The 26,885-nt window shown below is 59.9% G+C and overlaps 1 protein-coding gene across 5 annotated transcripts; it reads left to right on the top strand.

Moving 5' to 3' along the window:
* The first annotated feature begins 379 nt into the window (after positions 1 to 379).
* NR5A1 (nuclear receptor subfamily 5 group A member 1) lies at positions 380 to 26,885 on the top strand. Of its 5 annotated transcripts, none has more exons than XM_002920001.4 (7): positions 380 to 641; positions 4,141 to 4,257; positions 4,416 to 4,557; positions 6,603 to 7,228; positions 13,963 to 14,082; positions 15,865 to 16,012; positions 23,616 to 26,856. In XM_002920001.4, exons 2-7 carry the CDS (start codon positions 4,156 to 4,158, stop codon positions 23,861 to 23,863), a joined length of 1,386 nt encoding a protein of 461 aa, XP_002920047.2. In that variant the 5' UTR covers positions 380 to 641; positions 4,141 to 4,155; the 3' UTR covers positions 23,864 to 26,856. The 5 variants fall into 5 exon arrangements, with proteins under 5 accessions (XP_002920047.2, XP_034520394.1, XP_034520395.1 ...); XM_034664503.1 differs by lacking the exon at positions 380 to 641 and adding an exon at positions 2,791 to 2,851; XM_034664504.1 differs by lacking the exon at positions 380 to 641 and adding an exon at positions 2,839 to 2,861 and having other exon boundaries at positions 23,616 to 26,859.

The following is a 26,885-nucleotide window of genomic DNA, read 5'->3' as shown; positions in this document are numbered from 1 at the left end:
GAGCCACCTGGTCAAGTCATCTATGCCCCTGCCTCCGGCTGAGGCCAACCTGACTCCACTCCCGTGTCTGGGCCAGGCCGGACCCCGCCGGGCCAGGCCCCAGGGAGGTAGCCATCCAAGGGGAGAGAGGCCAGGCTGCAGGCCTGGTGGGGGAGCCGCCCATAAATCAGGCCCCACTCCCACCCAGTCACTAACAAGCGGGGCTGCCTAACCGCCTACATGGGGTCCCTGCCTCTGGGCTCCCACAGCGGCCTGGAACAGCCAGCTGGCCAAGGCCTCCAGAGTGCCTTGGCCTCCACCCCCACCGCGGCCCCCAGATAGATAGGGGTATTTTTTTTTTCTTTTAGGAGAAGAAAAAAATAGACCTAAATGAAGAGAAACACCAACAAAGAAGGAGAGAGGCCTGCAGAGTCACGTGGGGGCAGAGACCAATTGGGCCTCCGGTGCCCCCCCCCAGGGCGGGGAGGAGGAGGACGGACAGACAGGGCCAGCCTACTGTCCGCCTGCCGCCCGCCGTGGCGTGAAGGAGTTCCTGTGTGCCCACGGTCACCACTGCCCCACCTGGGCTGCCGGAGCCTTCCCTCGGACCCCTGGTGCCCACTGTGCACCCTCACCCGGCGTGAGAGCTCTCCTTCCGCTCCGTAAGTGAGGGCCTGGGCCCAGGCCTCTAATGGCCAGCCTCCCTCCTCAGTGCCTCCCTGCGGCCTGGGCCGGCCACTGCCTCCTCGGCTGAGTGACTGGTGCCCGCTGCTCTGGGCAGGGAAGGGGCCAGAGACTGCCCCAGACCTGCCCTCCCATCATGCTACCCCCTCTTCTTCCCTGGGCAGCTGATGAGAGGAGCTAGGCCTGTGGGGACAGGCCCCATGGGGGTCTGCGGTGTCCCGGTGTCTACTGGTGGCCTAGTGTTCACAGGACTGTGTCGGCCCAAGCCTAGCAGTCCGTGAATGTGTCCACGGTCCCTGGGCCTGTCTTTGGATCTCTGGGTCTCCCGGCCTGCGTGTCTGTGTTGTCTCCATGGATTTGTATGGATTTGTGTCTCTGTCTCCAACTTCCTTCTGTCAGTCCTAATTCCGTGGCTGGTCCAGATCAATGCTTGCTTTCCTGGGTACGTGGGTGAGGGTGGGGGCAATGGAGCCTGGGTCAGCTTCAGAGCTCTGAACCTGGGATAGTGTAGCCTCTGGAGAAAAAGGGGGTAGAGGTGAAGGGAGAGGGGGAGAACTGGCTCTGGGCCCAGCCCCCTAGACCACCTGGGTCCCCAATCCGGACTTGTGCTTACATTGCCTGAGTCTTCCTCAGCGATGTCAAGGAGACCCCAGCCCTCCCCCTCAATTCCCTACGGAGGTGGTGCGGGTCCAGTTTTCTACTTTCGGAGGCCCCCCCGGGCCCCATGGAGAGCTATTCACCGGCGCTAGTCCCCACCTCCAGCTCCTGCCAACGCTAGTGTTTCTCAGGGGTCCGATGCCGGGAGTCTGCAGCTAAACTCAGGCTCGGCTCTCTCTCCCTTCTCACCAAGATTCGACCGTGGCATCTCACGGAAACTGCAGAACTCCTTGCGTAGGGCCGAACTTTTCCATTTTCCATGCGGAGAAACTGAGGCTCAGAGAAGCGAAGTGACCTGGCCGGGCTTGCACAGCAAGTCAGCTGCCTATTCTGCCCTCTCTTCCTCGTGGTGAAAGATAGGCGGAATGGTCTGCGCGGGGTCTCCAGCCTTGGCTTGCAGGACCAAGGTGCCAACTCCAGCCCAAGCCGGGTGGCGGGGGAGGCTCGGGTCGGGGGAGGCTCTGGTCGGGGGCCCAGACGAAGTCGGCCGAGGCCAAGGGCCAGAGCCTTCAGATCGGTCACGTCGCTGCGAGTGCCTAACTGTGGTTTTTCCCGGCTTGAAGATCGCGGCTTTTTGGCCTTGCTGGTCTCAATACTCTTCTCCGCGGAGGGGGCGGGGCAAGACGAGAGCAGGCCCTTTCTCTGGTCTCAATTTTTTCATCTGAAAAATGAGAGTGACCGGGTAGCCTTTCCCAACCCAGAGCAATTGCTTAGCCTAGCCCAGCTCGAGACCGCTTTGTCCCGGGGATGCCGGCCGTTCCCTTCCCCCTCCCCCAGCTCCCGGTAAGGGCTCACAACGGGAAGGAGGAAGGGGACCCTCTGTTCTCCTAGCTCCCCCGCCCTCGGTGGCTTCAGGTCCTCGCCAGACCTCGGAGGAGTCCCATTTCCGGCCGAGCAACCTGAGGCCTATGGTGGAGAAAGGGTTTGCCACAGATCTCCCAGATGGGTACTGCTGATGGCTTCCGCAGTGCTAAGGCATGCGTTTTGTCCACACCTCTTCGGTTCATCCGCATGCCCACTCTTAAGGAAGTCCAGTCATCATTACCACTTCGCAGATAAGCAAACTGAGGACGTGTGTGTGTGTGTGTGTGTGTGTGTGTGCAGATTTGCTTGTCCCCAGTGAGGAAATATGGCAGGGCCAGGACGCGAACCTGGTTTGTAGCCTTGAACCGGTGCCTTGACCATGGACCCGCACGTTCGCCCTTACCCACTTCCACGCTGCAAAACCACCAGCGCCCCCAGTGTGGCCCTTGCCACGACTAAGCTGGATTAGCAAACAGGGGCTCACCTCCTGGGTGACTCGAGGCTCCCAGGCGCCCAGCACCTGCCCAGATTCCGAGGCGCCCGGGCTGGGAATGGGGGGCCAGGAGGGTAGGGGTAAAGGCGCTAGCCAGGGTAGATGGAGGGGGAGGGCGCGGGCCGGGCCTCCGCCCCCGGATACCGCACGCGCTGATATAGAGGGCCCGGACCCTGGCCCCTGCCAGGCGGGTTCGCGCAGCGCGCATTGGCGGCGGAGGGGCCCGGGTCCCAGGTGCGCCTTGGTGCGGCCCTGGAGGCGGCGGGGGGGTGGGGAGGCTGGGGGGGAGCGCTCCGAGGCCCCGCGCCCCCCGCTTCCCTCCTGGGGACTTCGACTCTCCGCCCGAGGTCGCTCCCCCGCCTCGGGCTCGGCCCCCCGGAGCCCGCGGGGTCTCCGCCCGAGGTCTCTGCGCCTCGCGCCCGGCCTGCGACTGCACACCCGGCGTCTCCGCTGCGCCCTCCCTCCGCCCGACGTCTCGGTCTTGGTGGCACGGGCTGCGCCTCCCGTTGCCGTCGCTGCCGCGGGCTTTGTCTCTCCCAGCCCGGGGGCCCCGGCGGCTCGGCGCTTTCGGGCTCTCGGTCCCGGGCGCCGTCGTTCTCCGCCTGTCTCGGCGCGAGCCCCTGGCGGGGTCCGACCCTGCGGGGCCCCGCCTCGGAGCTCGGGCTCCCGGGTCCGGCCGCTCTCCGCGCGTCCTCCGGGCCCCGGCCCCGCGCTGGGCGCCTCCGTCTCTCCAGGTTTTCCCTCAGTGTCTCTGTCCCCCCTCTCGGGCTTCTTCTCTCCCCGGTTGCTCTCGGCTCTCCGTGTCTCGGGCTGTCTCTCGTCTACCGCTGTGTCTCTGGCTCTGCGTCTGCTTTTCTCAGGTTTTCTCTTGGGCCTCTGTCTCTCGGTGTCTCTGATCTCTCCTTCGTTCTCCATCTCCCTGTCTCGCTGTCTGTCTCGTCTGCCCCGGGTTTTCTCTGCCCGGAATCAGTGTGTCTCTGTCAGTCTCGGATTTTCGTTGTCTCTGGCGCCCCAGGGCACTCACTCCGTTGGGCAGCGTCGGGCGGTAGCTCTCGCTCTCTCTCTGTCCATCTCTCTGTCTCTCCCAGACTCTGTCTCTGTCTCCTTCGTCCCTGGTCGATCCCCAGAACACTCAAGGTCCCACTCTGGCCGGGGTCGCCCGGGTCTCCCCCGCGGCAGAGCCCATCTCGTTTTCTCAGAATCGGGGTTTTGTTCTCACGCGAACGAATCCGGAGCGCAGCGCACCGAACAGAGGGTGCCGGATCGGGCGAGACGCAGACCAGGCCGGAGGAGCCCCCGGGAGGGGCAGGGGGCGCGCGGGGCACGAGCGGCGGGACAGGGTCGGTAAAGGCCGAGGAGCGGAGCGCACCGGCAGGATCCCCGTGCGGGCTGCTCGGGGCGCTCCAGTGGGCGGCCGAGCCCGGGCGCGGTGATGGGGGTCCCCGCCGTGGGGGCGCCCACCCCGCCGGCCCCAGGTCTGCCAGTCGCGTCCCGCCCGCGGTGACCCTCTCCTCCCTCCGCAGGCGGACGCCGCGGGCATGGACTATTCGTACGACGAGGACCTGGATGAGCTGTGCCCCGTGTGTGGGGACAAGGTGTCCGGCTACCACTACGGGCTGCTCACATGCGAAAGCTGCAAGGTGAGCGGGCGGCGGGCGGCGGGCCGGCGGACCGGCCGGGCTGTAGACGCGCGGAGGGCGGGCGAGCGGCCGCGACGCGGGGACAAGCCCTGTCGGGCGGGCCGGGGAGAGGGACACGGGGCCTCGCCGCCTCCCGCGCTGACTCCGCTCTTCCCTAGGGCTTCTTCAAGCGCACGGTGCAGAACAACAAGCACTACACGTGCACCGAGAGCCAGAGCTGCAAGATCGACAAGACGCAGCGCAAGCGCTGTCCCTTCTGCCGCTTCCAGAAGTGCCTGACGGTGGGGATGCGCCTGGAAGGTGGGCGCGCCGCGCTGCGGCCTCCGACCGCTGACCTCTGGCAACGCGGGTAGGGGGTGCAGGTGGTAGAAGGGGTGAGAGGAGGGTACCCGTGGCCTGCTTGAAGTTTCTGGAGCCCTCCGTTTGCCCCTCACCTGTCCTGTCGGCCGGCCCTCTGCGGGGGAGGGGTGGCTCTGTGTGGTGCGGGGACGCGTGCAGGCTCAGCGGGCTTGGGTCCAGAGGTATCTGAAAGTGAACACCGGCGAGAGGAACCTCTCTCCAGCCTCTGAGAGGGTGTGCAGCACCCGGCAGGGCCCCGCAGACCTCCTCCCTCTGCAAGGCGACCTGCGACACCCCCACTGACGCCCAACATCCCCTGGAGCTTTTAGTACCGTTACCAGACAGAGTTCAAGTCTCAGTGCCACCACGTACAGGCTGGTTGACCCTGGGCAACTTCCTTAACCTCTCTGAGCTGCAGATTCCCCATCTGAAGAGTGGACCTAACGGTAGTGTCTTCCTCCTCCAGTCAGTGTGAGGGAATTTCATGAAACGCTAGCACACAGTAACTGCTATTATTATTATCATCATCATCATCATTATCATTATTTATGTTATTATCTGTCCATCATCACAACCTTCATTCATCCAGCCCACCCATCTGTCTGTCCATCCAAAAGTTCACCAGGTCGGTCACTTAGTGGGTGAAAGTCCTTCCACCGTGTTCTTGGGAGGGCCCTTGAGAGGGTGAGGGAAGGGAGTACAATTGGTTCCAGAGGACCCAGGCCCAACCCTGGCTTCCCACCCCCATCCTCCCACCTCTCAGTCCAGAGGGGAGGACAAACATTTCATCAGGAAAGCCTCAAACTTTCTGAGGGTGGACAGTCGTAGGCTTCCACCCCGCTGGCCCCAGCCGGGCTGTGCGCCGAGCAGGCAGCTGTTGGCTAAAGCTTTTAAACAATGTAGAAGGCCCCTAGTGGCTCTGGGAGCAGCTCAGCACAAGTCCTGCCACCTAGAGGAAGGACTCCTAGATGAGAGGGGGATGTCCCCATATCCCCAGCTCTGGTCCTTGGGGCCAGGGGAGCTCACTGTTGCCAGTAGCAGCAACACTCCGGTGAACTGGAGGGAGCAGAGCGGGGTTCTTGACCCCTGAGGCAGAAACACTGGCCGAATGGACCTCCAAGACCCCTCCGCTCCTGGGCACCAGCCTCTCCCTCCTGCTCTCTCCCTTCTCCTGGAGCTCAGGGTGGGGTCCTGTCTGAGCAGGGGCTGGGGCCACACTGCAGCTGCAGAGGCGCACCTGTTGGCTCCGGCTGGTGATACATTCTTGGCCAGGCAGAGGGACATCTGGTCAGCTGGGGAGGTCCCTTCTCCCAGCACGGAACCCTGGCCAGCCCTAAGCTCAGCTTCGTATTTGAAGGCAATGGGGCAAGCCAGAGTCATTTTGCAGTAGGGGTTCGACAGAGTTGGGCAATCAGTCAAGAAGCAGCTGGACACAGGGGACTGGACTGGATGCTGTGAGTAAGGCCGGCGAGGGCCTACTTCCTGCCACCATCTCCCTGTTCAGCCTTGTACTAGGCACCTGAACCCATTGCTGAGTCCCCAGAAACTCTCAGCCTGGGTCACATGGCATGATACCACTCAGCAGGATGAGAGTGGACAAGAGGCAGGACATCTGGGGCAAGGACAGCGGATTCTGCCTAGATCAATCCAGGAATACTTCTGCGGGTGGTGACCCTAGGGCTGGGTGTTTGGCAGGCATGAGAAAAGGAAAGGGTTTGAGGCAGAAAGAGTAGCAAAGGCAAGGTGGAGGAAGAAGGAGATGTGCCAAGCAGAGGAGTGGAGAGATAAGGTGGAGTGGAAAGAACATGGGGTCTTGTAAGGGGTGATCTGGGAGGGTAAACGGGGCCTTGAATGCTGGGCTAAGGAGATTGACTTCATCTGTGGGCAGACGGAGCCATGAAAAGGTACTGAGCGGGGGAAGTGACAGTTCGGGAAAGATCCGTGAGTGTGGCATTATGGCAGGTGGCTTGGAGAGGCTGAGGCTGACGCTCTGCTCCTGCCCGCAGCTGTGCGTGCTGACCGAATGCGGGGTGGCCGGAACAAGTTTGGGCCCATGTACAAACGAGACCGTGCCCTGAAGCAGCAGAAGAAGGCACAGATTCGAGCCAACGGTTTCAAGCTGGAGACAGGCCCCCCAATGGGGGTGCCGCCCCCACCCCCTCCGCCGCCGGACTACATGCTGCCCCCTGGCCTGCATGCGCCTGAGCCCAAGGGCCTGGCCTCTGGTCCACCTGCTGGGCCACTGGGGGACTTTGGGGCTCCAGCACTGCCCATGGCCGTGCCCAGTGCCCACGGGCCCCTGGCCGGCTACCTCTATCCCACCTTCCCTGGCCGTGCCATCAAGTCCGAGTACCCAGAGCCCTATGCCAGTCCCCCGCAGCCTGGGCCACCCTATGGCTACCCAGAGCCCTTCTCCGGAGGGCCTGGTGTGCCCGAGCTCATCCTGCAGCTGCTGCAGCTGGAGCCGGACGAAGACCAGGTGCGGGCGCGCATTGTGGGCTGCCTGCAGGAGCCAGCCAAAGGCCGCCCTGACCAGCCCGCACCCTTCAGCCTCCTGTGCAGGATGGCTGACCAGACCTTCATCTCCATCGTGGACTGGGCACGCAGGTGCATGGTCTTCAAGGAGCTGGAGGTGAGTCCCTCCTCCCGCCTGGCTGGCCGCTGGGTCTGGGATGTCCTCTTGCTCCCAAGCCTCAGTCCCAGTTAACCCCTGGATGGAGCTGTCCTGCCCACTGGCCTCAGGCAGTATCTGGGCACAGGGAGGCCTCTTTGGAGACACTGAGGAGCATTTCTGGTCCATCACAGCCTTCCTTGTCCCCTTGCCCCCTCTCCTTTACCCCTCCTGCTCTCTTTTCTTCTCTGTTTCTTGAGTCTCTGTTTGTCACAGATTCTGCCTCTGTCTCTTTCTGGTCCTTCTCTCCCTGGTGTGCTGTCTCCCTGCATCTCTGTTTCTCCAGCCCTTCAGTTCTCTGTTCCTTTCTTATCTGGTCAGGGTCTCTGTAGGCATTTATATCTCTTCCTCTGAGACCCTGAGCATCCCCCCACAAAGGACTAGCTGAGTCTGTTGGAAGCTGTCTCTGGCTGCCCCAGCCCCGTGTCGAGCAGAGGACACAACCGATCCTGTCCTCCCATTTGGAGAGGCCACCAATCCCTGCCAGCCTCAAATTTCAGAGATGGGGTCTTAGTATCTTAGAGTTTGGAGTGCTTGTGGACGGTCTCCTTCCCTGCTAAGGTGGAAGGTCCTGCTGTCCCCGGATCTCTTGTGCATGATGGTTGGTCTCGTGTGTCTGTGTGTGCCGTGGGGGTTAAGTGGGGGGACTCTGGGGCCTGTCACTGACCTTCCCAAAGGAGCCAGTCTTCCTTTTTTGCAAGGCTTCCCTTCCCCTGGATTGAAGTACCTGCAGTTAAAGCAAGCAAGAAAGCAGCAGGAGAAACTGAGGTCAGATAGGGAAGAACTTCCCAGTCCTCCTGCCTGGCGGATTGAAGGCCCAAGGCCTGGGAGCTGCCGCTCTGGTGCCCGGGCTCCCTGTGAACAGGGTGCTCTGCCAACCTCTGAGGCCTCTCGAGCCCAGGCAAGGCCCAGCCCTCCTCGTTGGCCTGGGCACAGACCGTCTCTAGTCCAGGCCGATCGGTGTTTGGCTTTCCCCGGCCAGCCTCCCTGGCTGTTCCGGGGCTGGATGTAAACAGCAGGGCCCGCTGCCCTCCCTACTGGGGCCCCTGCAGCCTTGAGCAGCATTGTCAGTGCTGACGCCTGGGCTTCCTCCAGGGGCATGTGGCCAGATGGGCCGGGGGCACTGCCTGCCTAGGCTGGGCATAGGGAGGGATAAGATAGGAGGTGGGTGCTGTGAGCCTGTGAGGCATCATGGGGCTGGGGGCCTGGGTAACCCTGGGAGTCAAGAATTGGTGGTGATGATTCCTGCTTCGACAATGGAGGGTCTGTGGATGTGCCCTGTATCTGTCGCAGGGTGGGACTTCTCACTCTTGCCCCTTCTCTAGGCCAACCTCATGGATGGGACGAGAGGCAGGGCCTTGAACAATCCCATCTGCCTTTCACTCCCGGCTGGAGGCCCTGGTTGGGGATGAGGATCCTAGGACCCTTGGGTTGGTTGCCAGCTTCCCCTCCAGACTTCCCATGAGCCCCCTGTGCAGAGGGGAGGAGGAGCAGAGCATTCCTGGCTTTCCAGAACCCTGGATCCAGGGGCAGGGCACTTCCTCTGGCCGCCTTCCTAGTCTCTTGGGGTTTTTCACGCAGGATGGGAAGGGCTTTTGTCCCAGCTTTGCTGAGTGTTTTTTCCTGCTTCTGGCTTCTCTGTGGTCCAAACCTTCCTGCTTCCCCTTCCCAGAATCTCTGCATCGAATCCAGGAGTATGAACCATGGTCACCATCCTCTGTAAAGGAGTCTTGCAGATAAGTACCAGCCCAGCCCTTAGAGGGCTTCCTCATCAGCCATGTGGGATTCTTTCCTACTGGTCCGGTGAGCCCTGGCTGGTGTCTGTTTGCAAAGCCAGAGGTGGGGAAGTAGAAAAGTGGGAGTAGTGCTGAGTGACCCTGTTCTCCCTCTTGGGTGACCATTCACAGCCCCCCCCCACCTCCAGGCAGAATACATCTTAGGAGACAGAAGTGGGGAGCTCTCTAGCTCTGAAAGTGGGGCACTTGGGCTGGGCAGAGCAGGCTATTGGAGGAGACAGACAGGTACACAGATGATGCCAACACAGGCTGCCCAGCGCTCTGGGAGCAATGGAAGGGAGCCAGTGGGGCCTAGCAGCCGTGCGAATGACTCTATCTAAGGATATCAGGGGTTTCTTTGATCTCTGCCTTTCCAGAAAGCTGTCTGAGAAGGTTAAGGACATTCCAGGAAGGGGGAATGGCATAGGGAAAGGCCTAGAAATGGGAAAAGGTGTCTGTGTCCAGAGAGGTTGGCAGGGTCAGAAGCAGAGCTTAGACCAGGAGCTAGGGCTGGCAGGGGGGCCCCACATCCTGGGGCAGGGAGGGATCTTACCACAGAGCCTGAGCTCTTCCTAGAGGCCATATAGCCCCCTATGGTGCTGATGACATCTCATGGCCCAGGGGAGGACCTGGGGTCTTTGCTGAAGCTGCCGGGGATGCAGCGATCTTGGATGCCTTCTTGGGCTTTTCCTCCTCCATTCTCTCTCCCGGCTTAGATGTCCCTCTGTCTCTGTTTTTCATCTCACACAATCGTGGGGTGTTGAGCTGACGGTGGCAGAGAAGTTAAGAACAAAGACCAGGATCAGAGAAGCCTGTGTCCTAGTTCCAGCTCTGTCAGCCCTGCCACTTACCAGGGGCGTGACTGTGGGCAAGTCACTACTCTTCCGGGCCACAGTTTCCTTATCTATAAAATAAGGAGAGTTGAAACAACACCTACTTCATGGGTTGTTGCAAGGATTTAGCGAGCCAGGACGGGTCAAGTGTTCTGCACAGGGCCCAGCACACAGGAGCGTTTGGTAGCCTGCAGTGGTTGCTCCCTTCCTTCCTGTCCCTTCTGCTGCTGCCCCCCGTAATCCGTACTTGCAGGAGGTACTCTGGCCTGGCCGGGAGGAGTGGGGAAGCATAGGCTGTACCCATGCTCCTCCGGACACTAGCGTTCCGGGAGAAGATGTGTGGCCACCTTGCCCTGGGCTTGGAAAGCAACTCTGCAGCAGCAAGCTGGCAGAAACACCTGTCCCTGCTGCTCTGCTTGGCGGAGGGCAGCGTGTCGGCCCAGGCAGTCAGCCTCTCTGGACAGTTCCCAGGAAGGGCAGGCTGGGAGGACGCCTGATAGGAATCAGTGAGGGGGAGGTGAGGGCCGAGAGTGCCCAATGACCCATCTTGATATCACTTCACCCTCAACACACAGCTCGGAGGCCCCCGATTGGCAACAGATTGAACTGCTCAGATATATTGTTTCATTTAAACAGCAGTAACTCTGTCAGTCCCAGGCTGACAAACGGTGGCCTGCCGACCACTCGGCTGGGAGAGCGCCACGGCCGGCCCGTGGCATGTCAGCCACTGGAGAATTACAGAGCCCGCTGGCCTTCGGCTGCCAGACGGATCAGACCCCAGGGGGCTCCGGAGGGGGCCCTGCTGGGAGGGAGGTCAGCTCGGCACCCATAAATACCCCTTCTCCAGGGCAGGCTGCAAAGTGTCAAGGCTCCGGGAAGATTTATGGCAAATGGGCAGGAGGGGTGGGCGGCTGGTAGGCTGAGCAGACAGGCCAGGCTGGCGAGGGACCCCAGGGCCAGGACGGCAAATGTCCTTGTTCCCTGGGTGCCAGGGAGGTCTGAGGGCAGAGGAGGAATCTTTGCTTAGGGAGAAAGCTAAGGAAGGTGAAAACCACCCTCTTTGGTTAAGTGAGCCTCTTAGCCACCTGCTTTCCTGTGGAGAGGGTCTGGCAGCTAGGGCCTTCTGGTTTTCTTTGAAATAAAAAGAGGTGTGTGTGTGTGTGTGTGTGTGTGTGTGTGTGTGTGTGTGCATGCACGCGTGCACACTCATCTGTGTGGGCAGCGTTTTGGAGTTTGGTGTCTTTATGTGTCCATCTGTCCATCTAGAGGAAGAGCAAGTGAAAAGTCCGTTTGGCTGGGGGTGGATGGGAACCTCAGCTGGGGCAGCATCTGCAGGAAGCCCACCATGGGTGTGCAGAGCCCTTCACAACGGACACCCCTGTGCTCATATGTCTTCTTCAACCAAAAGAGGGAGGATTTATTTTTCCAATTTCTCAGAACAGAAAATCAGGGCAGAGGAGGATATGTGGCTGAGTGGGGACTCAAACAGAGGGCAACAGGGCACCAGGGCTTCGCCAATATTGCATCGCTCTGCCCTGCTGCCCCTATCAGCCTCGTGGGCAGGGCAGCCCCCACTCCTGGGGTCTGAGGTCTGGGTACAGAGTCTGCTCCCAGGGCTTGGCCCGCCGGGTCACTGTGACCCCTCTTGCTTTCTGCACGAAGCTCAGCCTGCTTATCTCCTAATTCTCCTTCCCCCCCCCCTCCCCCCCCCCCCCCCCCCCCGTTCCTTCGAGCCAGGCCCAAGGGCCCCGATGGGGGGTGGGCAGAGCCCAGCCCCACACATTCACCCTCCCTCCCTCTCTGCCTCCACCTGGGTCGCCCCGGGTAGGCCACTGACTCCCGGCAGGCACCTTCTACTCAGGCCTCGGGACTTCCTGGGGACCTCCAGCAACCCGGCCCCTTCAGGGACCTCTGGTTACCTTAGACAAGCCTCTGTCTCCTCATCTGTAACATGGGCAGAATGTTGATAGGACAGGGGTGAGGAGGCTGAGGTGGGCGTGCTGAGAGTGGGCCCGATCACAGGTGCTCCCAAGCCTTGCCTCCCTCCTCGGAAACTGGTGGGGAGGCCGCCTGCCTGTGGTTCTTTGGGATTGGCCACTTCCTGAGGAGCGGTAGGAGAGAGGTCCCTGTGATTCAGCCTTGCCTGGGCCTTAATCTCTCCTGGTCCTTCCAATCCAGGGCTGGCTGCGGCTGAGCTATGGGCCCCAGCTGGGTTTTTTGCTTTGACAGTAGCGGGGCTCTAGAAGCACCTTCTGCCAGGAGAGAAAGGGAGAGGTGTACAGGTTCTCGACACAGAGATGAGGTGAGCAAGGGAAGACAGGGGCTGGTGACCCAGAGCAGGACAGAGACAGGCCCTCCCTCTTGTTCCCAGCCATGTGGGCCGTGGAAAGAGTGGGCAGGCCAGGCCTGAAGGAAGCCTGTGTGTCCAGCTGCTCACTCGCTCTCTGTACACTTGTTCAATCCCTCCCTCGGCCCGAGGATGGGCCCCAGGCTGACCCCAGGGGAGCGGGAACAGAGGGGAGGAGGACGCTTCTACCCGCAAGAAGAGAGAGCTAGTCATTGGGCATTGCCAGCTCCCCTGAGGCGGGGGGCTGCCTGGATCTCTCTGGCCCGTGAGTTGGGGGTACATCCTCTGTGCTCTCTGTGTCTGTCTTGGGAGCACATATCTGTTCATTGGTTGCTCATTCACCCCTCCTCCGGGAGCCCAGAGATGAGCTGGACACCAGCCCTGCCTTCCTAGACCCCACAGGTATTGGGGGAGACAGAAGCATGAATTGGTGCCAACAGATGTGGCAGGTGCCACATCCAGAGGATGGTGAGGGCACCGTGGAAGGAGGAGGGATTGGGGAGAGCTTCATGGGGGACATAGCGAGGGTGCCATGAACCCCTGGGTGGCCGGGTACTCTTCCATCCCTGACAGTATAGAGCGTGGATCTGCAACCAGATGGAGCAGGGTGACCTGGGGCAAGTTACTTGACTTCTTGGGGTGTCTTCTCTCCATAGACTGGGGATAACAATGGTTCCAGCCTCCTGGGATCATGGAGCTGCAGCACAGTGACCAGTAGCTGTCATAGTTTGCATATATCATGGGGCAAGGCCCGGGAAGGTGTCCGGGAAGTACTTGCTGTGCGGATGGTGTTGGCGAATGAACCTCCGGGGCTGGGAGGGACTGGCGTCCGCATGGTGTCTCCCTCAGCTGACCTGCAGTGCCCCGGGCAGTTCTGAACTCCCAAGAGAGCCTAGTATCTGTCACTGTAGAGGCTTGTGGACTGAGAAAGCCAGCCGTGGCTCTGGCCCGGCTCTACCTTTGTTTTGTTTTTGTTTTTTTTTTTAAGATTTTATTTATTTATTTGACAGAGAGACAGCCAGCGAGAGAGGGAACACAAGCAGGGGGAGTGGGAGAGGAAGAAGCAGGCTCATAGCGGAGGAACCTGAAGTGGGGCTCGATCCCAGAATGCTGGGATCACGCCCTGAGCCGAAGGCAGACGCTTAATGACTGAGCCGCCCAGGTGCCCCCACCTCTTTGTGATCGCAGGAGAGTCCCTGTCCTTTGGGTGGCAGATTTTCATCTAAACAATAGAGATTTCAGCCAGAGGATCTCTGAGGGCCCTGCTGGCTCTGGCACCCCACGGTCCCCAGTCCCACTCACCACGGGCACGAGTGTCCATGCCTGCCGTGCTAGAATGTCGTGACCATCCGGGGCAGAAGGATACCCCCACGGGGCAGTTCCTGTCCTTGCCCTGGGTGCCCCACTTTGCCTACTTGACAGATGAGAGAATCAAGGCTCAGAAGGCTGTAGAACTTGCTGAAGGTCATGCACCTTGTAGGAGCAGAGCTGGGGCCTGTTGGAGTTCTGAGCACCTCTGCTGGCCCTTTGCGTGTGTGTGTGCGCGCGCGCGCGCGCGATCCCTGCTACACTTTGATGAAGTAAGCAGATAGGCACAAAGGGGACGGAGAGGGGAAGCAGCTTGCTCAGGTCACAGATCCAAGTGAGCCTCTGAATCGTGAGCTGGGAGGGGAGGGCTGAGAGGAAGGTCCCAGCTGCACCTGGCTGGACCCCAGCCCCACACGTGCCTCTTCCCTCCAGGTGGCCGACCAGATGACGCTGCTGCAGAACTGCTGGAGTGAGCTGCTGGTGTTTGACCACATCTACCGCCAGATCCAACACGGCAAGGAGGGCAGCATCCTGCTCGTCACCGGGCAGGAGGTGACCAGACCCTAGCGCACCCGATGCCAGGCCCTGAAGTGTGCTTCCAGAATTCTGAGCCCAGAACAGTTCCTAGGCCTCTCCAGGGCTGGCCATGGGCACCCCAATGTCAGCCCTTCCCCTAGGTTCTTGCTCCACCTCCTTCTGACCAGCCCTGGCCCTGGCCTTGACAGGTGCCAGCCCCTAGGAAGCAGCTCAGGGATCTTGGAGGGCTCTTGGAGGAGGTGATGGTGGCCCTGGGTCTTGAAAGAACAAATAGGGGCTGGTCAGGTGGTAAAGGGGGGGGCAGTCCCACCCCCACCACAGCAGAGGGCACAGCATGGACAAAGGTGCACAGGGGAATGTTTAGAACGCTGAGCTGCCAGAGGCTGTTGGTGTGTGGGTGCTAGTATGGGGTTTGGGGGCCAGGAGCCCTGTGAGGTGAGCGGTAAGGCTGGGGGCAGGCCCTAAATCCTGAATGAATGAAATGGGCAAAGAAATTTGGGACCTCCGCAGGGAATTAGAGGCCCTAGGATAGGAGCGGGGAACTTCTGAGATCAAGCAGGGAGCAACAGGAGAGTTTTAAGTGAAGAAGGGCTCATCCAGGTTGTATCTGAGGAAACACACGGAGGGGACGAGATGGGGGGTGAAGAAGTCGAGGCCATTGTGGAATGCTGGAGACCTGGGAGGGGGCAGTTCAAGGAGGAAGATCCCCAATTGGTAGGAGGAGGTGTGGGAGAAATGGAGGGAGGGAGGGAGGGAGGGAGAGAAAGAATAGAGGCTGATGCCAGGGTCTAGGCTGGTGGAGGGAACACCACACCCGAGGGGGAGACAGAAGTAAGAGCCGTTGATAGGCACTCTGGGGGTGGGGGTTGGAGGCTGAGGCCCTGCTCCCCATCCCCTATCTCCAACCCAGGCCCTTGGTCCTCCTGCTCCGTTCTTGCCCTGGGTGTCTCGGGGCATCCAGGGCCAGGGAGTGCTGGTCCCAAGGGTGGGACTTGGAGGCCATCTGTGAATGCAGATGGTGGAGTGTGAGGTATGAACGTGTTTGTATGTTTGTGTTGGCCTATGTCAACATGCAGGCCGAAGTCTCTGAGGCCATATCTCCACACACGTAAGCATGTGGTTGTTGAGACCTACCTGTCACCATGTGTGGGAACGCATACGTGGGTGCATGACCATAAAAGGGCGTGTGTGTGTGTGTGTGTGTGTGTGTGTTCACATCATGAAACAGGTGCAGCGCCCTGTGAGGGTGTCCGTGAGTGTGTGTGAATGGGAGCTGAGGTGTGACCACATCCCCAGTCCGAGTGGCCACGTGTGGGCGTGTGGGGCCCTGGCAGTCACGTGGCCGTGTCCACATGGATCCATGCCTACTAGACCCGACCCTGCCCCACACCCAGCACGACGTGGTATTTGCTGCCGATGCCACACAAAACACAAAAGCCGCTCGTACCACGGGGCCTGGCTGCAGCTCTTTGTGTGAGAAGGGCCCTTCAGCTCTCCCCCCACACCCGCCTGCCTGGGGTTGGCTCTGAGGCCGCGGGGTGCTCAGCGCTGGGCCCGGCAGCGTGAGGAGCCCTGGGAGCGCGGGGCACTGGCTGCGGGGATCGGAGGGTTTCTGGGGACCCGAGGAGAGGCAGCCCCCACCTGGCTCAGCTCCAAGGATGGGCACACCCGACCCCCCCAGCCTCCTCCCGGGCCCCCCCGCCCCCCCGTCCCTACGCAGAGCCTCGCACCCGGGCCCGCTACTGCCCCCCGCGCCCCTTGCCAGGCGTGGCCTGACCCTGGCGTCTGCCCGCGCAGGTGGAGTTGAGCACGGTGGCCGCCCAGGCAGGCTCCCTGCTGCATGGCCTGGTCCTGCGGGCACAGGAGCTGGTCCTGCAGCTGCACGCGCTGCAGCTCGACCGCCAGGAGTTCGTCTGCCTCAAATTCCTCATCCTCTTCAGCCTCGGTGAGTGCGCCTGGCCCGGCCAGGGGCGGCAAGGGGGCGAGGTAGGTGGTGGGCCCAGCTCCGGGAGGCTCTGCCCCAGGGGGACGTCGGTGGGGCAGGGACCCCTCCTGCAGTGAGGAGAGGAAGGGATGAAGGGACCTGGCCCAGGCCTGGCTCTTAAAATGGAGGTTGTTTCCTCTCTGGGCCTCAGTTTCTCTGTTTGGAAGTACAGAGGACCAAGACAGTGTCAAAGTTTTGCCCTTTGGGGGACAAGGACTTCTGAGAATTCTGCAAATTCCTGGCCAGAAGCCCTAGAAAAGGGCCCAGGTCACCTCCAGAAAAACGCTTGTGTGATTTCATGAGGTTCTGTTCCCTGGCTCCCATCCTGGGGTCCCTGTTTTCCCCATTTCCTGCTCTAGGGGGGGCCCAGCTTCTGACTCTGGGCTCCCCACTCATTCATTCACTCAGGTATTCATTCTTCAAACCTTTTCAGAACATCTGCACTCTGCAAGGCACTGGGGACACAGGGTGAACGAAAAAGATCCCCAATCCGTATTGTCACAGAGCCCACCTTCTCTTGGGGGAGAGACAATAAGCATAATATAACTAGCAAGCTACAGCAATGAGTGAAATGATTAGTCACATGTATAGGCTGGAAGACTGGGAGCAGAGCTAGGGAGGAAAGTAAGGCAGGGAAGTGGCAGAAGGTGAGCCCCGCCCACCAGCCCCACTCCCTGAGTCAGGGGTCTCCTTCTCATCGCCCTCCTGACTGGCCCAGCCTGTGCTGCTCCAGCCTCCGCCCTCCTTGGGGCTCTCCTCAGGCTGGCCTCCTGTCCTCCCTCACCTGGCAAGCCACCTGTGCCTTCCCTGGGTCCAGCAATGCCGTGAACATGGACATGTCCTCGCTGTCAGGTGGCTGGCTCCCAGCCCAGTCGAGGCCTCCAGCTAGTGCTGCTGGGGCGGGGACAGAGAGATGGGGACCCAGAATGGGGAACAAGGGCTCTGCCTAGAAGGCTTCCTAGAAGAAGGACATCGAAGCATGTCATCATCCTTGGAAGATGAGTAGGAGTTTGTTGGAGGGATAAATCTTTTATCAGGGGTGTAGATGGGACGGAAGTTCAGAACAGAGGGGCATGGATGCCTCATTGCTTGGGGAGGGGGCAGAATGCAGATTTCATCTTTGTGGTCGATTGCATCACAGCCCCAGTCTGGCAAGGGAGCGCCTGCCTAAGAGTGGGGAGAGCGGGGCAGGGTGGGGGGGTAATTAATGAAGTGTTGACCATGGGAAGCCCAGTCATCGGGCTATGGCCATGGTCTCCTGACTCCAGCACAGGAGGCTGGTAGCTGGAGGGTTTCTATTCAAGGCTACAGGGCTTGGTAGGGGAGAACCATGGTGCGGGCTAGGGACAGAATCTTGGGCAGCCCATTAGGAGCTGTGGCCTGGAGCCCATGGAGGGGCCTCAGGGGCCCTGGCCAGGCTGGCTTCAGCTGGGGGATGCTCCCTCCTTGTTTCCTCCAGCGGCAGCCGCCTGCCGGGCTTGTCTCTGCGAGCTGCCAGGCTCTGGGCACTGGTTCAGGCCAAAGGCATGGTGGCATGTGGTTGGGGGGGTGGAGACTCCAGGAATTATGTGCATGTTTGTGCCTTTGCATTTATACCTTTGTTTTCACGCATGTGCAGACTATGAACTTTCACAGGCTGGCGGCTTCTTACATGTCACGTTGTAGAAAGAATCTGTATGTAATTGGGGAGTGATGGGAGCTTTGGAGACAGGAAGGATTTAGAACGCACATAGAGTGTGGGGTCCAGTGGTTGGGGTGTTTCTTGACCTGACACCCATCAGGAGGCCTGCAGGGAGGTCCAGAGGAGGGGTGGGTGGAAGGTGGGCTGCCAGCCACCAGCCTTCTTGGCCAGGCCTCCCTGTAGAGCAGGTGCCATGTTTTGGCTTTCTAGACCCCTCAGGGCCTGAGACACACCCCTGCAGCCCCTGTTCCTCTTCCAACAAAGCCCTGGATGCTGGGGACTGCCAGGCCCAGCCCAGCTGTGGCCTCCACCAAGATCAATCCAGGCCTCCTCCCTGTCTGGGGTGTAAGGATAGCAGAGCTGAGCCCAGCCCTCTTCCCCTGGTCCGGGTGAGTGGCCTGTTCTGAAGCTCGAGTGCCTGCCCCTCCTTCTTGCTAGTCTTCCTCCTGTTTGCCAGAGGGGGTGGCTGGGAGACAGGGACTATCTCCAGTGCTTGTCTGGCATAGGCTGGAAGGGCCGGATGCAGGAGCGAGAGTGTATGCATATGTGTGTGTGTGTGTGTGTGTGTTCTCACACACGTGAGGCAGGGCGGAACAGTGGTTAAAAATGGGGATTAGGGACGGGCCACCTGGATTCTAAATCTGGACTCTCTCTCTGGCTGTGTGCCCTTGAGCAAGTCACTCCCCTCTCTGAGCCTCTATTTTCCCATCTGTAAGATGACCATCGTAATAATCCTTAATTTGCTGTGAGGCTTTCGTGAGGGAATTCCCCCAAAGTGCTCAGTGCATGGCCTGGCCCCTTGGAATGTGCATGGGTGTTGTTTTCCTCCTATCACCCACCAGTGAGCAAACGAGCAAAGAAATGAATGAAGTGAATGAATGATCAAGTCAGTCTCCGTCTTTATCGCGCATGCTCTGGCACCGTGCCTTATCACAGGGATGCGGGTCTGGCTGAGGTGGGTGAGGGAGCGCCCAGCCCAGCAGGTCAGAAACTAACTCGTGGAGGCCAGGTGAGGTAGAGAGGCTGCTGGCTGACAGGCTCCGCGTTCCAGGAGGAGACTGAGCAGGCCAGTGTGATCAGGTTTGGCCCAAAGAGAAGAAACCACCCACACCTAAGATACCTTGGAAGGCTTCTTGGAAGAGGGGCCTCTGAGCTGGGCCTTGCAGTATGAGTAGGAGTGTTCTAGGTGAAACAAAGCAAGTGGCAGCAAAGGGTTGGGCAGAGGGATGGGGAATCCTGGAAGTCTGGTGTGGTCGTGGGGCAGGGAGGGGGTGGAGTGGAGGCTGGGGAGGCAGGCAGGGACTGAGCTGTGCAAGGCTTCGAATGCCAGGCCAAGGACCTTGACCCTTCCCTTGGGAAGGCTTTTCAGCTGGAGTAACATGATCGCATTTGCATTTTAGCAAGGTCCTTCCAGCTGCAGCATGGGAGAAGGATGGTGGGGGGCAGCCCAGAGCCCTGCAAGAGGCTAGACCGAGGGCTGGAGTGAAGTGAACAAGTTTGGGCAAGATGAGGGAGAAGATCTGCCCAGAGTCTGGAAGGTGGGGGGAGGCTGTCCCATGTTCCCCACACCTAGGCCCCAGGAATAGGTCTCCAAGGGACCTGGAGCCCAGAGAGGGATGGCCACTTGCCCTTAGACCTCCAGCTGGCATGCTGGGCATCACCCTGGGGCCAGTGCCTCCCTGGACCAGGCAGCCCCATCCCCTATGACGACTGCCCCCCCCTCGCCTGCAGGCCCCCTCAGTGCCTCCTTCCCGCCTGCCTCCGCAGAAGGGTGCCATTTGGCGTCTAAATAGCCGTCTCCCCACAGGCCTGGAGGCAGGTAAGGAGGTTTAATTAAAATTAGTGCCTCTCTCCTGGCAATCGTGGTGTTTATGAAGATGGGCCCGGCTGGCATTGTTCCGCAGAGGACTTAATCGAAGCTTAATGGATTGACCTAACATTCGATTTCCTGACTCCCATTGAGGCGGCCGCTGCAGCATTCCCTTAAGCGTTTGCAATTTACCCACTGCTCCGCGCCAACAAAAGGCCGCCTGAATAGCAGCCCCACTCGAGGGGCCATTGTGCGCGGGGGCGCCTGCCTGAGTCACCGCTATTGGGACAACATTCTTTATGCCTCGCTGGAATGAAAGGATTATTCAAATATTCAATTAAACCGTGAAAAGGGGGCTTTTCTGAGAACCTGGGGGCCCCCAGCTCCGCAGAGCGCTAGCAGGCTGCTCTCCGAGGTGGGGGTGCCATCTCCCAACCCCCTCCCGCCTCCCACCTCCAGGATTGCTGGAGCTCAGCAGTCTGGGGGACACTCCGGGGCTTTTCTCCCCCGTGCCCATCTCCCACCTGCGGTGTCCCGGGGCCCAGAGCTGGGCATCCTGTGAGGCAGATTCGTGTGCCCCCATTTTGCAGATGACGGGGAAACAGCTCAGGGGAAGGGCCTTGTCCAAGGTCACCCAGTTGGTGATAGAGCTGGGATTTGAACCCCTGACGTATTAAGGGGGCACCTCCAGGTCTGTGACTCCTGCTCCCGTGTCCAATGGAAGGAAGGCATGGTGTCCAGTGGGATGTTGGCTCAGTCACCCCTGTTATCCCACAGAATCCTCACGACAGTCCTTTAGCAGGGGACACAGGGAAGTGGGAGAGGGGGCTATGACTTGATGGTGGTCTCTCCAGGGTGAGGAGGAAGAGGAGTTTGGAGTCCAGAGTAGCCTTGGAAACCTAGGACCCCAGGGGTGGGGGCCCTTGGACAGGGCACCTGGATTGGATGAAACGTCAAGTTTTCCTGTTCTGCTCTCAGGAATCAATGTCCAAGCTTGACCCTGCCTGGGCTTACCCACGGGGCTTTGGAGCCAGGAGACCTGGGTTTGCATCCAGACTCTGGCATCTACTGGGAGTCCCAGGCACGCCCCACTGTCCCTGCACCTGGGGGATGCCCTTTCCTGCCTGCCTGGCTGTCTGTGGGGATTAACTGAGCTAGTGCATGGTGCCCGGGGCGGGAGGGGCGCCTGGGAAACTGGGTGCACTTATACTGTAGTCATTGGGGCTTAACTGGTGACTGCTTCCTTCCCCCAGCCTGGTAGCCCACCGCATGGGGGCGGTGGGGGTCTCCAGTCTGCAGACAGCTGAGAGATCCAGAGAACTGCTAAGAGTAGGGGCTGTCCCCGAGCGCTGTCCTTGTTTGCACCCACCCCCTGCACCCCACCCCATTGTCCCCGGTACGGCGCTGCGGTGCTGTGGAGAACAGTAAATCCTGGTAAAGCCGAGGTTCTGGTCCTCCCAGCCCCCTCCCGCTCCTGCCTCTACTGCAGCATCCTAGCCCCTCCTCCTCCACCCCTAGCTGTTTCCTCTGGGCCCCCCTACTGCTGTGTGGCCTTGAGCTGGTCCCTACCCTTCTCTGGACCCCCAGCGTCCTAGTGTGCATTGTCAGAAGGCACTGTCAGAAGAATTGCCCAGTCTGGGCTGGGGGTGGGGGGCAGAGGGCAGTGGGGAGAGGTGGGGGTGGGAGGTGAAGGTAGACAGGACCCTATGGGATGAGAGGTTGGGACAGGGATGGGGTCAGTAAACACCTCTTGTGCCTAGGAGACTGGCTTCGGAGAGGGTGGGGCCTTCCCATGACCTTTGAGTGTGTCTGGAGTAGTCCAGGCTAAGGAGCAGGGCTGCAATGTACAGTTGAACAGGTTGTTCACTGCACAAGGGCACCTAGGCCAGGGATGAATAGGGGCTGACATCCAGCTTGTATACCCCTTGCCATACTGTGTCTGTGGACAAGGAGGAACTTCTTTCTAATTGGCACAAAGGTGCCTTATGGGCTCATGGTGATCCTAGGGAGGCGAGGAAGAAAATGACCCTGGCTCACTTACTGAAGGGAGGTGAGGGGGCCAGGGGTGGGGGTGGAGGACTGGGGCCAGATCCTGCCATACGCCTTGGGCCCAGCTCGGGTTTCCCTAAATCCAACTTTGGACAACACAGGCCTCAGCAGGCGCACCGGGGGCGGCTGGGGATCAGGGTTGCCAGGAGCATCAAGCCCTCCTGACGCGGTGGGGGTTAAGAAGGATTAGAAGGGCCAAGAGCCGCGCATGCTGGGCTCCAGACTCCCCCGCAGCCACAGGGCTGGTGGGGATGGGGGCAGAGGAGAAGTGGACGGATGACCGCTTTCTGAACCACTGGATGCCGTGTCGCAGGCCAGGCCGGGCTGGATTTGGGGGTGGGGGACCAATTCTGTGGATTCCTGCTGAACCTCAGCTGACAGGCAGGGCACCAGCTGGGGGCGCTGCCCAGGAGCTCAGAGACACCTGCCAAGCAGTGGCAATTTGAGTGACAAATTGACCCTCTGGGGGGCCCTGGGGGCCCAGGCGCCTGTGGAGGCCCCAGCACCCAAGCTCTTAGCCCTGCAAGGTGGGCATGCCCCGTTCACAGAGGAAGAAGGCCTTGCAGGCCAGGAGGGCACAGGGCACAAGGCCACAGCTCCTAACTGGTGGGACTGGGATTTGAACCCCAATCAGCGTCTCTCCGAAGACACTTTATTTTTTGTGTCTTCACTGGACCTCCACTGGCCGTGCAGGAGGCATTGGTCACATTCCTCTGTCCCTGGCACAAGTGACCACCAGTCCACGCAGGGCTGACTGCCCTCGTCCCTCCCACGGCGGCCACACCTTCACATTTAACTTGGATTCCTCGTTTGTCCCTGTTCTTACATAATGTGCACGCTTCTGCACAAGCATTTTTTATTATGGAGACGGCTTTGCCTTGTAGATCTCATTCTGGGTCTTCCTTTTCGGTTTTTACCACTTAGCTCTGTGCTTTTTAAGATCAGTCCCTTCGCTCTGTGTTAGGTCTGCTCCATTGCCTGTGTCTCCTGCATGGGACTCCCTGGGGTCACCTCCATGGCCCCATGAGAGAATCTCCTTGCAGTACCGCAGGCCCTTCATTGGTCACAGGGTAGACCGAAGGAGCGCCTGTCCTCTCTGGACTAGGGCCACCAGTGCATGTGCCTGGCAGCTGCGAGATGGGACCTTTGCCGTCAGTGTGCCTGTCTGCTGATGGTGCTGATGGTGACTATCGTGGGGATGATGGCAACGGGACAGTTTTTTTGTTTTGTTTGTTTTTTTAAAGTAGGTTCCACGCCCAGCGTGGAGCCCAACATGGGCTTGAACTCATGACCCGGAGATGAAGACCTGAGTGGATATCAAGAGTCAGGCGTTTAACCGACTGAGCCACCCAGGTGCCCCAGGATGGTGTTGACCCTGGGGCTGGGGATGGTATTGATCATGGTGGGGGGAGAGCAGGGGTAATAATGGTGACATCTTGGCCTTATGTGCCAGACACTGTTCTCCAAGCACTTTCCACCGACCAAGTCCCTGAATTCTCCCAACAGTCTTGTGAAGTAGGTACTGTTGTCACCATTTTGCAGGAAACCGAGAAGTTGAATCACATGCCCAGGGAGATAGCTGGTGAGGTTGGGTGGTTTTGGAGATGATGGAGCTGTTCATCATGACCAGTGGGATGGTGACAGTGGCAATAATGATGGTGACAGATGATCGTGGTTGGATGAGTGATGGTGGCAGTGGCCATGTTTGGGATGACTGTAGAGAGGTCGGTGTTGGTGACTGCTGCTGGTGACGGTGACAGGAATGGCTATGGTTTGGCCGATGGTGGTGGCAGTGGCCACATTTGAGAGGGACACGGGGCTGTCAATATCGGTGACCGATCCTGGTGGCCGCATTCCTCAGCCACGACGATGGTGGCATGGTGGCGATGGGAGGCCCGGGCATGTCGTTGACGGTGGCAGCTCCCCCGTCTTTGGTGCTTCTAGGGGATGTTGGTGTTGGTGTCGCCGGTGACCGCCGCTGATGCGATGGGCTGGGGATGGTGACAGAGCTCCTTCTTTTGCAGATGTGAAGTTCCTGAATAACCCCAGCCTGGTGAAGGACGCTCAGGAGAAGGCCAATGCCGCCCTGCTGGATTACACCCTGTGCCACTACCCGCACTGTGGGGACAAGTTCCAGCAGCTTCTGCTGTGCCTGGTGGAGGTGCGGGCGCTGAGCGTGCAGGCCAAGGAGTACCTGTACCACAAGCATCTGGGCAACGAGATGCCCCGCAACAACCTGCTCATCGAGATGCTGCAAGCCAAGCAGACTTGAGCCTGGGCGGGGGCGGGGCCGGGGCCGGGCTGGGGGTCGCAGCCACCCCCAAGGGCCTCCGGATGGTTGCGTTTATTCTGCCAACCCGGGAGCCCCACCCTGTAAGCCCCTGCCCCTGCGCTCTCTGAAGCCCCGTGTTTGGGAAGGTGGGTGAGGGGGGACGGGGCCTGGCTGAGGTAGGGTGGCCCCACTGTCACCTGCCTGCCGCTCAGAGGGCCCCAAGAGGGCGGCTGCTAACCACCCCTCCCCCTCCCCTTGCTCCCAGCTGTCTGTCCTGGAGTCTGGAAGCACAGGTCCAGGGAGGAGTTGTGGGATTCCCTGGTGGGCCTCCATGTCCCTTGGGTCAGAATTGTCCCTTTCCCCTCTCCGGGAAACAGAAGCAGAGAGACGTTGAGCAGACATCAAGTGGGGGAGAAGAGAGGGTCTCCAGAACCACCTCCCAGAGACCAGGAGGGAAGCCCTCTGTTTTGTAAACTAGGGGTCACTGAGTTTGTGAAGTTGGTCGGGCACTGTGGGGGCCTAGAGGACACTATGGGGTGGGTTTGGACCAAGCCCTCCTCCCTAGCCCTTCGACCCCATCTGACTTGTGCAGGGGAGAACTCTGACATGCTATCTGAAAAGAATTTCACTACAATCAGCTCTCTAGCCCTCTCCCACTGGAGAAGTTTCTATCCCTCTCCCACCAGGGAGCTAGAACATTCTAGCCCCACCCACAGTTGGCCAGCCCAGGCTGGTATGTATCTGCAATGGCTGTATTCAAGAGGTTTGTGGGTTGGGGGGTTTTATTTGTTTTTTAATCTAGTAATCTAGATACTCTTTGAAAGGTGTGTATGTGGGGGCGTAGGGGACGGATTTGAGGATTGAAGCTGGGATTTGGGGATTAACACCAAGTACTGCCCACGGTTTCTCTCCAAACACCCGCATGCCAAGTACCCCTGGGGGGTGCTGGACCATTGTTTCAATCCAGAGAAGAGTTGTTGTTTGCCCCTCCTTCGATGAACAGCAGGTGTCCTGTCGGGGCTCAGAGTCTCTGTGTGTGGGAATATGGGTGAACTTGAAGAGGGTGTATGGGTCTCCAGATGGGGGACATTACTAATAAGCCCCTTCCTCACTGGCCCTGTCCCATTGGGTCCCTTGCTGCAAACCTTCAAGCTGGGTCTCAGCTCCCTGGCCTCCTGCCCTGTGTCCTGAAGGACACTCTCCGGGGCCAGGCGCTAGGGGGAGGCCTTGGCTGTCCTCTGTCCCCGGGCTGGGCACCCACTGTCTTTCCTGCTTTCATGTTGCCATTGCAGCTTGTGCTGAGCCTGCCCAGTTGGTGGTGACTGGGCATCCATGCCCCCTTCCCTTCCACCGCCCTGTCTCCGTCCTTGCCCCTGCCACTGAAATGTGTGCCCCTTCCAAGGCCAGAGACCCACAGCCCCAAAATGAGAAGTGCCCTTAAGAATCTCCCCAGCCCCTGCAGCCCTGGAATAAATTTTGCAATTAGTTTCCAGTTACCTTTTCCTATTTACATCCTGGGGCCAAAGCAGAACCTTTGGGTTTGTGTAGTCTAGGGCCGGCCGCTGCTCGGATTGGGATGGAGGCGACAGTCAGATAAGCTTTGGTTCAAAACTTGGGGCCAGAGTGGGGGCACAACAGGCACCGTTGGGGAGCCGGTGGGCCCTACGTCATCCCTGGGCCCTTGCCATACCCAGGAGGCCTGGGAGATGCTTGGGTCTTCCTGGGCCTCAGCCAGAATCCCGTCCTGACCTTGCTTCTCAAGCGCCAACTTGGGCAGAAGGGAGCAGACATTTCATGAGCACCTACTGTGTGCTGTCCCTCACGTCGCCATCCCTATGGGAGCCCAGTCAGGCAGGGGTTATGATCCAGGAGAGGCACTTGGCAGGTGCCCCACTCAGGGATCTGCAGGGGCAGATTCAAACCTGGGTCCTCCTGACTTCGGAGCACTGGCCCTTTCCTCTCGGTCCATCTGGTGGCCTCTGGCCTGCCCCCCTCCCTGACTCTCTTGCCTCCCCCCGGGGGGGCAGCAGTGATCACGGCCGATTTCTGAGGCCAGCTGCCTCTCCTCCGGATGTCCTACAGGCTTCACGGGCTTTGTCTCATTTTGTTGTCCCATCTACTCCTCAGAGCCACTTCGGTAGGGGGCAGCTCCAGATTACAGGTCCGGAGGGGTGAAGCGGCCTGTCCAAGCTCACACACCAAGTAGGGGCAGAGCCATCACGCCAACTCCATCATCCCAACCGACCTGACTAGTTCACCCCTGGGGCCACTCCCGGTCTGCTTCAAGCCTCTGTGCACGTTAGAAAAAAGATGCCCCCTCTAGGGAGAAGTATGCCTTGGCACACAGCTTGGTAGTGGCTTTTATGCAAAGAAAAAATGTCCCTTTCCCGCCTGGCCCCCTCAGAAGTGAAGCAGATGGTCCGGTTTCTGCCTCTGGGGGGTGTCCCATCTTGTAGGAAGATGCTCCCAGCTGTTTCGTAATCCTGTGTGAGCCAACCCATAAGAGCCGGAGAAGATGAGGAAGGGACTTTTTCTGCCCCTGGGGCGACAGGAAGTCTTCTTGGCAGAGGCGTCATCCAAACTGGGTTTTGAAGGATGTCCAGGGGTTCGCCAGCTAAGTCAAGAGGTAGGGGCAGTGTGGGCCAGTGTCTGGGGACGTAATCGAAGTCATTTGGGCTGGAGAGTGAAGAGAGTGGGTGGTGGGAGAAAGGGTATAGAGCAGGAGGAGGGGAGACTGGAAAGGACTCCTTGGTGCCCACCCCTGGACCCTGCAAACGCAGGCAGTAGAGACCAAGTGCCTGCCTGAGTCAGAGCCACCTCCTGGCTTCCCCGTGTCGTGTCGCGGTGGCCCTCCTCCAGCACCCGGGCAGCAGGCAGCCAGGCCGAGTGCCTTCTTTTCTGGAACCTCAGCGGTGGTCCCCAGCCTGCCACTCCTCTCTACTCCCTGCTGTGTCTTCACTGCTGCCTCCCCCACCCCCCAAACCTGCTGGCTTCGGTCTCTGCCGGGGGTCTTCGAAGCCTT

The sequence above is a fragment of the Ailuropoda melanoleuca genome, chromosome 7 (assembly GCF_002007445.2).
Source record: "Ailuropoda melanoleuca isolate Jingjing chromosome 7, ASM200744v2, whole genome shotgun sequence".
Taxonomy (NCBI): Eukaryota; Metazoa; Chordata; class Mammalia; order Carnivora; family Ursidae; genus Ailuropoda; species Ailuropoda melanoleuca.
Note: the sequence above shows the minus strand (reverse complement) of the source record. Positions and strands in the feature narration are given on the sequence as shown.